The sequence below is a fragment of the Blennius ocellaris genome (genome assembly GCF_963422515.1).
Source record: "Blennius ocellaris genome assembly, chromosome: 17".
In the NCBI taxonomy this organism is placed as follows: Eukaryota; Metazoa; Chordata; class Actinopteri; order Blenniiformes; family Blenniidae; genus Blennius; species Blennius ocellaris.
The window spans coordinates 23,995,940-24,009,339 of record NC_137666.1 but is presented as its reverse complement, the minus strand read 5'-3'; the positions used below and the strand labels follow the sequence as shown (position 1 = coordinate 24,009,339).

General features: G+C 50.6%; 1 protein-coding gene across 1 annotated transcript; it reads right to left on the bottom strand.

Annotated features, from left to right (window-relative positions):
• Positions 1–6,304: 6,304 nt before the first annotated feature.
• kcnk3b (potassium channel, subfamily K, member 3b) lies at positions 6,305–12,435 on the bottom strand (the record flags this gene model as incomplete). Its single annotated transcript, XM_080512262.1, has 2 exons — positions 6,305–7,191; positions 12,153–12,435. The coding sequence occupies 2 exons, from the start codon at positions 12,433–12,435 to the stop codon at positions 6,305–6,307; spliced, it is 1,170 nt and encodes a 389-aa protein (XP_080368388.1).
• Between the last annotated feature and the right edge of the window lie 965 nt (positions 12,436–13,400).

The window sequence follows — 13,400 nt, the reverse complement described above, 5'->3', positions numbered from 1 at the left end:
AAGTGGCCAGAGTGTCCTGGGGTCAGATGAGTCCAAATGTGAAATTCTTGTTGGAAATCCTGGGCGTGGTGTTCCCCGGGCCCAAGAGGACAAAGACCAGCCCTCCGGTTATCGGCGTTCGGTTCTAAAGCCAGCATCTCCGCTGGTCTGGGGATGCATTAGTGCATATGGTGTGGGACACTGGACATGTTTTAAAAAGGTATATCGAGGGTTTTCGAACAACATGCGCTCCCCTCCAGACGACATCTATTCCGGGGAAGGCCTTGCGTATCTCAGCAGGATGATGCAAAACCACGTCCCGACAGCAGCGTGGCGTCGTAGCTAACGAGTCCGTGTGCTGAACCGGCCTGCCTGCAGTCCTGATCCTTCACCCACTGAGAACGTTTGGCGCGCAATTAAGCGAAAAGTCCCTCTAAGGAGACCCAAAAGTCTCCAGCAGCTGGAGGCCTGTGTGAAACCAGCGAGAGGTCAAATTCCAGTTGTTGAACTGAAGAATCTTCTCCTCAATGCCCAGACGCCTCCACTCTGGTGGAAGAGGGTGCTCCACCCGGGTAACCAGGGTAACCAGGGTAACCACGGTAACCAGCCTCCTGGCACAACGTCTTTGGGACCTGGAGCAGCTATCACATTTGAAATGAGCTCATTTTGTGGATAAAATTGTAAAATTTCTCAGTTTCAAGTTTTGCGATGTTATTTCAGCTCTATTGTGAAGAAAATACTGGCGGGTGGGATTTGAAAGTCATTTTGATTTTATTTAGAATTTACACTTTGTCCCAACTTTTTCGGAATTGGGGTTGTAGTTTAGGGGTCAGGAGCCACAGTGGACTACTGGAGGCCACTTGAGATCACTTGAGTTTGCTGGAGGTCACTGGAGGTCACTAGAGGTCACTGAAGGCAACGGGAGGTCACCAGAAGCCATGGGAGGTCACTGGAGGTCACTGAAGGCTACTGGAGGTCACTGAAGGCTACCAGAGGTCACTGGAGGTCACTAGAGGTCACTGAAGGCTACTGGAGGTCACCGGAGGTCGCTGGAAGTCATGGGATTTCACTACAGGACACTGGCAGTCACTGGAGGTCACTGAAGGCTACCGGAGGTCACTGGAGTTCACCAGAGGTCACTGAAGACTACTGGACGTCACCAGAAGCCACGGGAGGTCACTGCAGGTCACCGAAGGCTACTGGACGTCACTGAAGGCTACTGGAGGTCACCGGAGGTCACTGGAGGTCGCTGGAAGTCATGAGAGGTCACTGGAGGTCACTGGAGGCTACCGGAGGTCGCTGGATGTCACCAGAGGTCACTGAAGACAACAGGAGGTCACCAGAAGTCACTGGAGGTCACTAGAGGTCACTGGAGGTCACCAGAGGTCACTGAAGACAACAGGAGGTCACCGGAAGTCACTGGAGGTCACTAGAGGTCACTGGAGGTCACCAGAGGTCACTGAAGACAACAGGAGGTCACCAGAAGTCACTGAAGGTCACTGAAGGCTACTGTAGGTCGCTGAAGGCTACTGGAGGCCACTGGAAGTCATGGGAGGTCACTGGAGGTCCCTAGAGGTCACTGGAGGCTACTGGAGGTCACTGGAAGTCATGGGAGGTCACTGGAGGTCCCTAGAGGTCACTGAAGGCTACTGGAGGTCACTGGAAGTCATGGGAGGTCACTGGAGGTCATCTTTCATTATAAGTCAGTTGGTGTGTAAAAGTGACTTGTGATTAGGGTTAGAGAATCTACTTCAGAGTTCTGAAGTAGATTTGATGTAAATAACATTTACATGAAAGATTGCTGAATTGCTTGAGATAAACAGAGAAAAGCGTCATGTCAAGGCAGAACATGTGAATCCACTCGGGGTGATTCTCTGTCATTCTCTCTCACCCGCCTCAGTTCTGCTGCTCTGGTCTCAATAAAAGTCAATCTGAAGTGAACATTTGAACGTGAAATGAGACTCATGAACGCGTGAATCTGTCGCGGAACAGAAGAATGGCCGTGACGTAGAATCTGCGCTGACCTTCTCAGGAACTATTTTGGTGTTTGACACAGATACCCGGGTCCGAGGCCAAAGCAGAGAACAGCAGATGCTCCCTCCACGGGGCGTCGATTCAGGGATTTGTCGAACGGTTACTCCTTCTGTTGCCGCTCGGTGCTTTGCGTGTAATTCTGGAGGCAGATCCTCGGGCTCGGCGCCAGCAGGACGGGCTGCAGCCGTTCAACAAGGATATCGTCACCACACACTCCCGACACACTGAAGATTGCCTTGGTCTTGTTCTCACTGCGGTTTGCTCCTGTTCAGACACGAAGGACAGCTTCACCAATCCAACAACCAAACATGTTGTCTTCAACGGAATCGTCTCAAACGTCTGACTCGTCCAGACCAGAGGGGAAAATAGTTTCATCTCAGTTAAAGCTCATGTTCAATAATAGCAAACCACAATATGAATTCAATGTGTTTAATGCAGTGTTTTTCAACCACGGTGCCGCGGCACACTGGCGTTTCCTCCAGATCTCGTCAGGTGAGTCGTGGGAAATTATCCAATTTTTTTCTAAAAAACATTTGCTCTCACAGCGACAGTGTGTTGCAGAGTAATGATGTATAAATACTCTTCACCACTAGAGGGCAGCACAGAACTTTGCCGGTGAAATGTAAAGTGACAGACGTCAGTGTGGTTCATCTCCACCTCCTGCTACCATCTTGTATCAAAGTACTGTGTCAGTGACAGTGATGGAGAAGTTTTAGAAAACCAGGATCTCAGCTCTTCATCCATCAGGTCCAGGTTTCACACTGAGGGAGTCACGATTAAAAAAAGACATTGGGAAATACTTTTTTCTGTATTTATTTGATTCCTGTTGATAAAACTTTGATGAGAATGACATATTTTAACATTTTCGGGTGGTGGTGGTGTGACTCCAGATTTTTCCAAACAAAAAAGTGTGCCTTGGTTCAAAAAAGGTTGAAAAACACTGGTTTAATGTAAATTAAACACAATTTGATGATTTGAAAATCTCTTGTTTTATTCAATCCAACATATAAACTAAGACTTTTTACTTTGTGTGTTTATATTCTTATTAGAATATCTAAATAAAAATAAAAACCTTCATTTTAGTTCCAAATGGACATAAAATATAAATAATGTTAAAGGTGAGACTTTTATTTATAACTCGATGACACACCTCAGAAAAAGTGAGTACAAATGTTAACGAAAGCTGAGCGTCGTCACCCGAAAAGCTCAGGAACAGACTTTTAATCCAAACACAGGAGCAGTTTGGTCTAAATTTCATCTCATCCTGAAACATTTTCCAGAAGCTGGAACGTAAATGGTGCAAATCTAAAATGCGTGAAACAGAAGCAATGAGGAATAAAGAGCAAATAAAATGTCTTTCAGTCTGAGGATCACATTTAAATCACGTTTACTCTCCTGTTGATGCACAAAGTGGTTTTTTGTTTCTTTTTAATGTTCTGATTTGAAATCCTTTCAGTGACTTTGAACGGTTGCAGGCAACGAGAGGTTGGGTTGCTCTGTGAATCAGTGGGATTGAGAGGCGCTATAGAGACACGACTCCGGCCTGCTGTAGGATAACCTGGACCGCAGTCAGACTTCACACTGAGCCAAACCATCTGGAGGCTTTTCTATACGTTCAGGCGTTTCTCAGAAGGAACAGCGAGCGCAGGAAACACAGCGACGGACCGGGAACACACACACACACACACACATTCATTTCAAAAATAAAGCCTTGTTTTCAGCAGTCTGAATGAAAATGAGTCAAAAAGGTGAAATAATATGGTTTAATACGGTTTAAAAAATATATGTTTTCACAGGCAAGGATGCAAATCAAAAACATACTTTCATGTTTCTTGATTCCACCGAGAGATTCTGCTGAAAACCTTTTTATTTTGACACACAAACACATAAACAGCTCAGATAGTCACACTTTTATTGTTAATCTCCCTGTAAAATAGCACGATGTTGTGAACAGACTGATTGGGATTAAATAATCTCATCTGAGCACAGAATCCTTGGCAAGTTACAAAAAACAATTTACAATTTTCAAGTACTTTTTGAGTATTCAAGTACTTTTTCTGCTTGTCTTCTTTAAGTTTCCTTTGTGAGCAGTAAACTGAAAATCTGTGTAGTGCAACGTGACGTCCTGCTGGTACAGTACTGATGAAATACAGTGGCTCCTCTTTCCTCTCATTATTGTGTGTTTAAATGATTTGAACACAACAGAAACAAACTCACCGACGCATCTTTAAACATGGTTCATTACATATGAACTCATATTGATACTTTGTTCTTTATAAAAAAGAATAAATCAGGTTTTGTTCTAAATATTCAGGATTTTAAGACGACTTGTATTTTCATGTCTATAATCATAAATATTAAAACAAAAAAGTTGATGCGTAATAAATCAGATGTGTCTGTTGGCAGAGAGAGTGATTGACCCATCTGTCACTGCAGACTAAAATATTTAACGTCTCCAGAGGTGGTGTGGATTAATGTGCACGCTTCATTTCATTGTGTGTGTGTGTGTGTGTGTGTGTGTGTAAGAGCGCTGAAGCTCATGTGCTTCCTGACTGGTCCTGATGGAGGATCAGGAATGAGACAGAAGGCATGCTGGGAAATGCTCATCATTTTGTTTGTACATAACGTGACTGAGTGAGGACTTCATTCATTTTTTGTTGGAAAACCCTGTTGACGTATTTTTAATTGATAATTACCCCCCTCCCCCTCCCTCCCCTCCCCCGCCCCCCCACATGGAAGTGTGTTTTCATGTGTTCATCCTGTCAGGGTGGTTGGTTGATGACCCTAAAAGCAGCAGAGCCGGTGTTCAGTGTGGAGTCGCTGCTTTTATGGGAATTCTGGGTGAATGTTTCCTCCTGAACTTCTGATGAAGCCGCAGCAGCTTGGACACAAACAACGGGCAGCGACGCGCCTGAGTCACGGCGCCGTGCGTCAGTCTGAATCACAACGTTTGTTACAGAACTTTCTAATGTCGCTCGTGTGACAAGAACGAGAGTGTGGAGGGGAACGAGCAGCTGAAGGGACTGGAGAGCTGGATGCTGCTCTGCTGCTCTACCACTCTGCTGCTCTGCTGCTCTACCACTCTGCTGCTCTACTGCTCTGCTGCTCTACTGCTCTACCACTCTGCTGCTCTACTGCTCTACCACTCTGCTGCTCTACTGTTGCTCTGCTGCTCTACTGCTCTACTGCTCTACCACTCTGCTGCTCTACTGCTGCTCTACTGCTCTACTGCTCTACCACTCTGCTGCTCTACTGCTGCTCTACTGCTCTACCACTCTGCTGCTCTACCACTCTGCTGCTCTACTGCTCTGCTGCTCTACTGCTCTACCACTCTGCTGCTCTACTGCTGCTCTGCTGCTCTACTGCTCTACCACTCTGCTGCTCTACTGCTGCTCTACTGCTGCTCTACTGCTCTACCACTCTGCTGCTCTACTGCTGCTCTACTGCTCTACTGCTCTACCACTCTGCTGCTCTACTGCTGCTCTGCTGCTCTACCACTCTGCTGCTCTACTGCTGCTCTACTGCTCTACTGCTCTACCACTCTGCTGCTCTACTGCTCTGCTGCTCTGCTGCTCTACCACTCTGCTGCTCTACTGCTGCTCTGCTGCTCTACTGCTCTACCACTCTGCTGCTCTGCTGCTCTACTACTCTACCACTCTGCTGCTCTACTGCTGCTCTACTGCTCTGCTGCTCTACTGCTCTACCACTCTGCTGCTCTACTGCTGCTCTGCTGCTCTACTGCTCTACCACTCTGCTGCTCTACTGCTGCTCTGCTGCTCTACTGCTCTGCCACTCTGCTGCTGCTCTGCCACTCTACTGCTCTACTGGTGCTCTGCTGCTCTACTGCTCTACTGCCCTGCTGCTCTGCTGCTTCTCTGCTGCTCTGCTGCTCTTCTACTCTGCTGCTGCTCTGCTGCTGCTGCTCATCTGCTGCTCTGCTGCTCTTCTGCTCTGCTGCTGCTCATCTGCTGCTCTGCTGCTCTGCCACTCTTCTGCTCTGCTGCTGCTCTGCTGCTGCTCTGGACATGTGACGTGACCCTGCTGCCTCCATCAGCTCCACCTCCAGTCCGTTCCAGGTGTGAGTAAGAGTCATTTACAGTACGATATGTGCTTCTGCCCTTTGGTGCATTTGACGGTTGGATTCCAGGAAGCGCGGTTGGATTCCTGGATTGTAGCACCACAAACATGTACCTGCAGTCATGTCTTTGCTGGGAGGGTTGCCAGGTTGGGCCGTCCACGTGGCAGAAGGTGGACGTCCGGTGCTGGAGTGAAGCGGTGGCAGAGGAAGCCGCTACACGGAGCTGCGTCTCTTAAACACCCCGAAGGGGGAGAGGATGTGAAGGCCTGTGGTGATGGAGCTGATGCTGGCGCACCGCCCTGGACTGCAGACGCAGCCCGTGGATCCGGGCTCCATGTGGTGAGCGCAGTCGCCGCCCTGCTGCAGGTAGGCGTCGGAGAAGGTCAGCTCCTGAGGGATCATGGAGGAGCTCCGCAGCTTCTCCTTGCTCCTGTACCACAAGCAGGAGCAGAGAGTCTGGAAGTGCAGCACCTCGGTGTAGACGCCCCTCAAGTCTTTGGCCGTGGCCGCGTGGCGCGCTGCGGGGGTGGAGGACGTGGAGGCGGAGGCGGGCAGCAGGCGGGCCACCTCTCCTCTGGGCTTGGTGACGGACAGCAGAGCCTTCTGTTTGGCGTCCCGCCGCTCGTCCTCGGTGTTCATGGTCAGGAAGCGAAGCACCACCAGGTTGAGGAACGCTCCGATCACCGTCAGGCCCATGAGGATGTACACGAAGCAGAAGGCCACGTAGCGGGGGTCCCTCATCAGGGCGTTGTCCTTCTGCAGGGCCACGTAGTCTCCGAACCCGATGGTGGTGAGCGTGATAAAGCAGTAGTAGAAGGCGTGGAGGAAGCTCCACCCCTCGCTGTGGGAGAAGGCCACGGCCCCCACGCACAGCGTGCTCATACAGGAGAAGAAGCCCACCGTCACCATGTTGGCCATGGACACCTCGGTTTGACGCAGGCCCAGGCACTTCTTGGCCTGGTGCAGCAGGTACCTGACCAGCGTGTTGATCCGCTCGCCCAGACTCTGGAACATGACCAGCGTGAGCGGGATCCCCAGGAGGGCGTAGAACATGCAGAACACCTTCCCCGAGTCGGTGCTGGGCGCCGCGTGGCCGTAACCTGGGCCAAGACATCATGGGGTTACACATCTGTGCACATGTGACATCACATCACATGACTTCGCCTGACATGACATGACATGACATGACATGACATGACATGACATGACATGACATGACATGACATCACATGACATGACATGACATCACATGACATCGCCTGGAATCACTTTACATCACCTGGAAGTACATGACATCACCTGACATCACATCACATGACATCACATGACATGACATGACATGGCATGACATCACATGACATGACATGACATGACATGACATCACATCACATGACATCACATGACATCGCCTGACATGACATCACATGACATCGCCTGACATGACATCACCTAGAATCACATGACATCACCTGTCATGACATCACATGACATGACATCACCTGACATGACATGACATCACATCACATGACATGACATAACATCACATGTCATCGCCTGGAATCACTTTACATCACCTGGAAGTACATGACATCACCTGACATGACATCACATGACATCACATCACATGACATCGCCTGACATCATCTGACATCACCTAGAATCACATGACATCACCTGACATGACATCACCTGACATGACATCACATGACATGACATCACCTGACATGACATCACATCACATGTCATCGCCTGGAATCACTTTACATCACCTGGAAGTACATGACATCACCTGACATGACATCACATGACATCACATCACATCACATGACATCACATGACATGACATGACATCACATGACATCACATGACATCACATCACATGACATCGTCTGACATGGCATCACATGACATGACATCATCTGACATCACATGACATCATCTGACATCACCTAGAATCACATGACATCACATCACATCACATGAAATGGCATCGCCAAGACATCACCTGGAATCACCTGACATCATCTAACATCATGTGTTTCTAGTTTCTATAGTAATTCAGGCAGTAAACGACAGTGAACTTCTCCGACTGTTTATTGTTGTTTAGAAACAACGTGGTCCGTCAGAGACCAGCTTCACTGCTGAGCTCCTTCCTTTCTGCTGAGAGCAGCGTTTACTTTAACACTGTGAGATGCACTACTACTATAAAGTGCAATACAAATAAAATGCATTCTTCTTCTTCTTCTTCTTCTTCTTCTCCTTCTTCTCCTTCTTCTCCTTCTTCTTCTTCTTCTCCTTCTTCTTCTTCTTCTCCTTCTTCTCCTTCTTCTTCTTCTTCTTCTCCTTCTTCTTCTTCTTCTTCTTCTTCTTCTTCTCCTTCTTCTCCTTCTTCTTCTTCTTCTTCTCCTTCTTCTTCTTCTTCTTCTTCTTCTTCTCCTTCTTCTTATCATTATCATTCCCATCTTAAACATAGTTCACCCTGAAATGTTCCCGACCTTGATGACGTGTGCTGTGTGGGATTCACAGGGTTTCACACGTTCATCTGACATCTGCTGCTTTGTGACTCAGTGAGAGAGAAATCCATGCAGTGACTGGCCGGCCACCACCAGGTTCAGTCTCAACATCACTTCAGCTGCTCACTGAGGGACTGATGCAGCCAGGACGGTTTGATGCAGCCAGGAGGGTTTGATGCAGCCAGGAGGGTTTGATGCAGCCAGGACGGTTTGATGCAGCCAGGAGGGTTTGATGCAGCCAGGAGGGTTTGATGCAGCCAGGAGGGTTTGATGCACCAGGACGGTTTGATGCAGCCAGGACGGTTTGATGCAGCCAGGAGGGTTTGATGCACCAGGACGGTTTGATGCACCAGGAGGGTTTGATGCAGCCAGGAGGGTTTGATGCAGCCAGGAGGGTTTGATGCACCAGGACGGTTTGATGCAGCCAGGACGGTTTGATGCAGCCAGGAGGGTTTGATGCACCAGGACGGTTTGATGCAGCCAGGAGGGTTTGATGCAGCCAGGAGGGTTTGATGCACCAGGAGGGTTTGATGCAGCCAGGAGGGTTTGATGCACCAGGAGGGTTTGATGCAGCCAGGAGGGTTTGATGCAGCCAGGAGGGTTTGATGCACCAGGACGATTTGATGCAGCCAGGAGGGTTTGATGCAGCCAGGAGGGTTTGATGCACCAGGACGGTTTGATGCAGCCAGGACGGTTTGATGCAGCCAGGAGGGTTTGATGCAGCCAGGAGGGTTTGATGCAGCCAGGAGGGTTTGATGCACCAGGGCGGTTTGATGCAGCCAGGAGGGTTTGATGCAGCCAGGAGGGTTTGATGCAGCCAGGAGGGTTTGATGCAGCCAGGAGGGTTTGATGCACCAGGACGGTTTGATGCAGCCAGGACGGTTTGATGCAGCCAGGAGGGTTTGATGCACCAGGACGGTTTGATGCAGCCAGGAGGGTTTGATGCAGCCAGGAGGGTTTGATGCACCAAGAGGGTTTGATGCAGCCAGGAGGGTTTGATGCAGCCAGGAGGGTTTGATGCAGCCAGGACGGTTTGATGCAGCCAGGAGGGTTTGATGCAGCCAGGAGGGTTTGATGCAGCCAGGACGGTTTGATGCAGCCAGGAGGGTTTGATGCAGCCAGGACGGTTTGATGCAGCCAGGATGGTTTGATGCAGCCAGGAGGGTTTGATGCAGCCAGGAGGGTTTGATGCAGCCAGGAGGGTTTGATGCAGCCAGGAGGGTTTGATGCAGCCAGGACGGTTTGATGCAGCCAGGAGGGTTTGATGCAGCCAGGAGGGTTTGATGCAGCCAGGAGGGTTTGATGCAGCCAGGAGGGTTTGATGCAGCCAGGAGGGTTTGATGCAGCCAGGAGGGTTTGATGCAGCCAGGAGGGTTTGATGCAGCCAGGAGGGTTTGATGCAGCCAGGAGGGTTTGATGCACCAGGAGGGTTTGATGCAGCCAGGAGGGTTTGATGCACCAGGAGGGTTTGATGCAGCCAGGAGGGTTTGATGCAGCCAGGACGGTTTGATGCAGCCAGGACGGTTTGATGCAGCCAGGACGGTTTGATGCACCAGGAGGGTTTGATGCAGCCAGGAGGGTTTGATGCACCAGGAGGGTTTGATGCAGCCAGGAGGGTTTGATGCACCAGGAGGGTTTGATGCACCAGGAGGGTTTGATGCAGCCAGGAGGGTTTGATGCAGCCAGGAGGGTTTGATGCAGCCAGGAGGGTTTGATGCACCAGGATGGTTTGATGCAGCCAGGAGGGTTTGATGCACCAGGACGGTTTGATGCAGCCAGGAGGGTTTGATGCAGCCAGGAGGGTTTGATGCAGCCAGGAAGGTTTGATGCAGCCAGGAGGGTTTGATGCAGCCAGGAGGGTTTGATGCAGCCAGGAGGGTTTGATGCAGCCAGGACGGTTTGATGCAGCCAGGAAGGTTTGATGCAGCAGGAGGGTTTGGACTCCAAACAGGGACCTCGGATCAAACCTGTGGTTTTGAGGGTTTTAATCAGCAGGTCACTGCAGAAGCTGTTTTTCTTTCCCATGGAGCCACAGAGTTCTGAACATCGGTACAAAAAACATCCTGGCTCACAAACCACAACACTTAAAATAATACATGTATTATTTAACATCAATACAATGACCGTTTCCAGCAAAACTGAACATTTTAAAACGACTTTTTTGTTTGTTTCAGCTTCTTTCCCTTGTTCACACACTGAAAGTTGCCGAGCTGCAGGCGAGTCTGAAACACGGGACAAGTTTAGGGATCGAACCGGCAACCTCTGGACTGAGAGAACAGCCTGAAGCACAAACACTGGAGGCTCACCTGAGCAGAGAAATACAGCTGACATCCCACTTTAACTCAATGAAAGAAGAGAAATCCTCCGAATAGTTCTAGCCTGTTAGAGTTTCATTAATTTCATCAAAGTTTTAATTGTACACGAGAACAGATTGTTCTTATTTCAAAATGAAACATTTTCAGGGACAATGAGTCTCATTCAAATCGAAATGTCTTGTGAATTGAGGGAAACGGGGACTCCCCCACCCCCCCCCCCCCCGTTGATTCGTTGTGGATATTCATCTCAGATTGTTTTTGTTAAAAATGATTTTGTCTACTCAGAAAAACATTTTCTTCCCAGTATTTTATTACATACCATTTATTTTATTTTTTTTTATTTATATGTATGTTTTATTAATAGCACGGTCTTAATCCCCAGAGGGGAAATCCCCTCTCGGTGGCAGCCGCAGCTCAGCTCAGTTATTTAACCTTTGACTGAAAGGTTAAACAAATCTTCCTGTTTTCTCTTTTAACCTTTAAATCTAAAATCTTATATCCAACGTGTCGGGAACAGTCTGTGTGCCAGATGAAAGCAGCTCCGGTTCACCTGTCGGAGCCCCGGTTCACCTGTCGGAGCCCCGGATCACCTGTCGGAGCCCCGGTTCACCTGGCGGAGCTCCGAATCACCTGTCGGAGCCCCGGATCACCTGTCGGAGCCCCGGATCACCTGTCGGAGCTCCGGATCACCTGGCGGAGCCCCGGATCACCTGTCGGAGCCCCGGTTCACCTGTCGGAGCCCCGGTTCACCTGTCGGAGCCCCGGATCACCTGTCGGAGCCCCGGATCACCTGTCGGAGCCCCGGTTCACCTGGCGGAGCCCCGGATCACCTGGCGGAGCCCCGGTTCACCTGGCGGAGCCCCGGTTCACCTGGCGGAGCCCCGGATCACCTGGCGGAGCCCCGGATCACCTGTCGGAGCCCCGGTTCACCTGGCGGAGCCCCGGTTCACCTGTCGGAGCCCCGGATCACCTGTCGGAGCCCCGGATCACCTGTCGGAGCCCCGGTTCACCTGGCGGAGCCCCGGATCACCTGGCGGAGCCCCGGATCACCTGGCGGAGCCCCGGTTCACCTGTCGGAGCCCCGGTTCACCTGGCGGAGCCCCGGATCACCTGGCGGAGCCCCGGATCACCTGTCGGAGCCCCGGTTCACCTGGCGGAGCCCCGGTTCACCTGGCGGAGCCCCGGATCACCTGTCGGAGCCCCGGATCACCTGGCGGAGGGAGACTTGCTCACCTATGGTGGTGATCACAGTGATGGCGAAGTAGAAGGAACCAGCGAACCTCCACTGGACTCCTGCTTTGTGAGGTTTGAGCTGCAGGACCACGAGCTCCAGCTCCTCGAAGTTCTCTTTGGTCAAGTTCAGTTTACGCATCAGCTCGTACTTCCTGGCGTCGAGCTTCCGCCGCTGACTTTTCTCCGGTTTGGACTCCAGCGTCTCGAATACCGCCGCTCCGACCACCAGGTAGGTGAGGATGCTGACGATGAGGGCGAGAGTCCGGGCGTTTTGCCTCTTCATGGTCCTGAGGAGGAGGAGAGGAGGAGGAGAGGAGGAGGAGGAGCAGAAGGAGGAGGAGTAGGAGGAGGAGGAGGAGGAGGAGGAGAGATGAAGCGCAGGTGCGAGCTGCGGCTCTCTCCGACCTTCTCCTGACGGACTCGGGATCCAACAGAGGGACTTTGGAGACGAGCTCTCTGGCGCCGCCCCCACATCACAGTTGGGTTGCTACTGTATTTGGACTATTTGTCACCGACCTATATTTAGATTATTGCAGGGAAAAAAAAAAAGAAGACAACTCAGGGCAATCCCACAGGCTGTCAGAGGCGGATCGAACACCGACCGAGAAGGCAGGGCGCACACCCACCAGGGAGCAATCCAGGCAGGGCGCACCGGGCAGGAGGCCACACATCCATCAGGGCGCACACCTTTCAGGGGCGCACGCATCAGGGCGCACACCCATCAGGGCGCGCACCCACCAGGCCGCGCACCCATCAGAGGAGGGAGAACTTTTGCGCATCCGTGCGTCTGCGAGGCGCCCAAACTGCACCGGTCGGTCTGAGACGCTCCGCAGATGGCGCCAATAATAAAAAGTGTGCTGACAGTTATGACCCGAGCTGCAGGATCCATGTGTTCATCCTGTGAAATATTTACTCTCACCTCTTGAAACAGACCGCAGAGCAGATCTACCAGCTTCACATGGTAACTATGGCAACGAGAGAGAGAGAGAGAGAGAGAGAGAGAGAGAGAGAGAGAGAGAGAGAGAGAGAGATTTTCAGATAATTGACGGTTTGATCAACTTCAGGCTCTTTACTTTGAACTTTGTTGGATCTTTGATTATGTCTGATAATATCTGATGTTACAACACGTTCAATCAACTGTTTCACTGAAGTTAACTAAATAGCAATTAACACCTCCTGACAGGCCCAGTGGATCGTTTACCTCCTCCTCCTCCTCCTCTTCCTCCTCATCCTCCTCCTCTTCCTCTT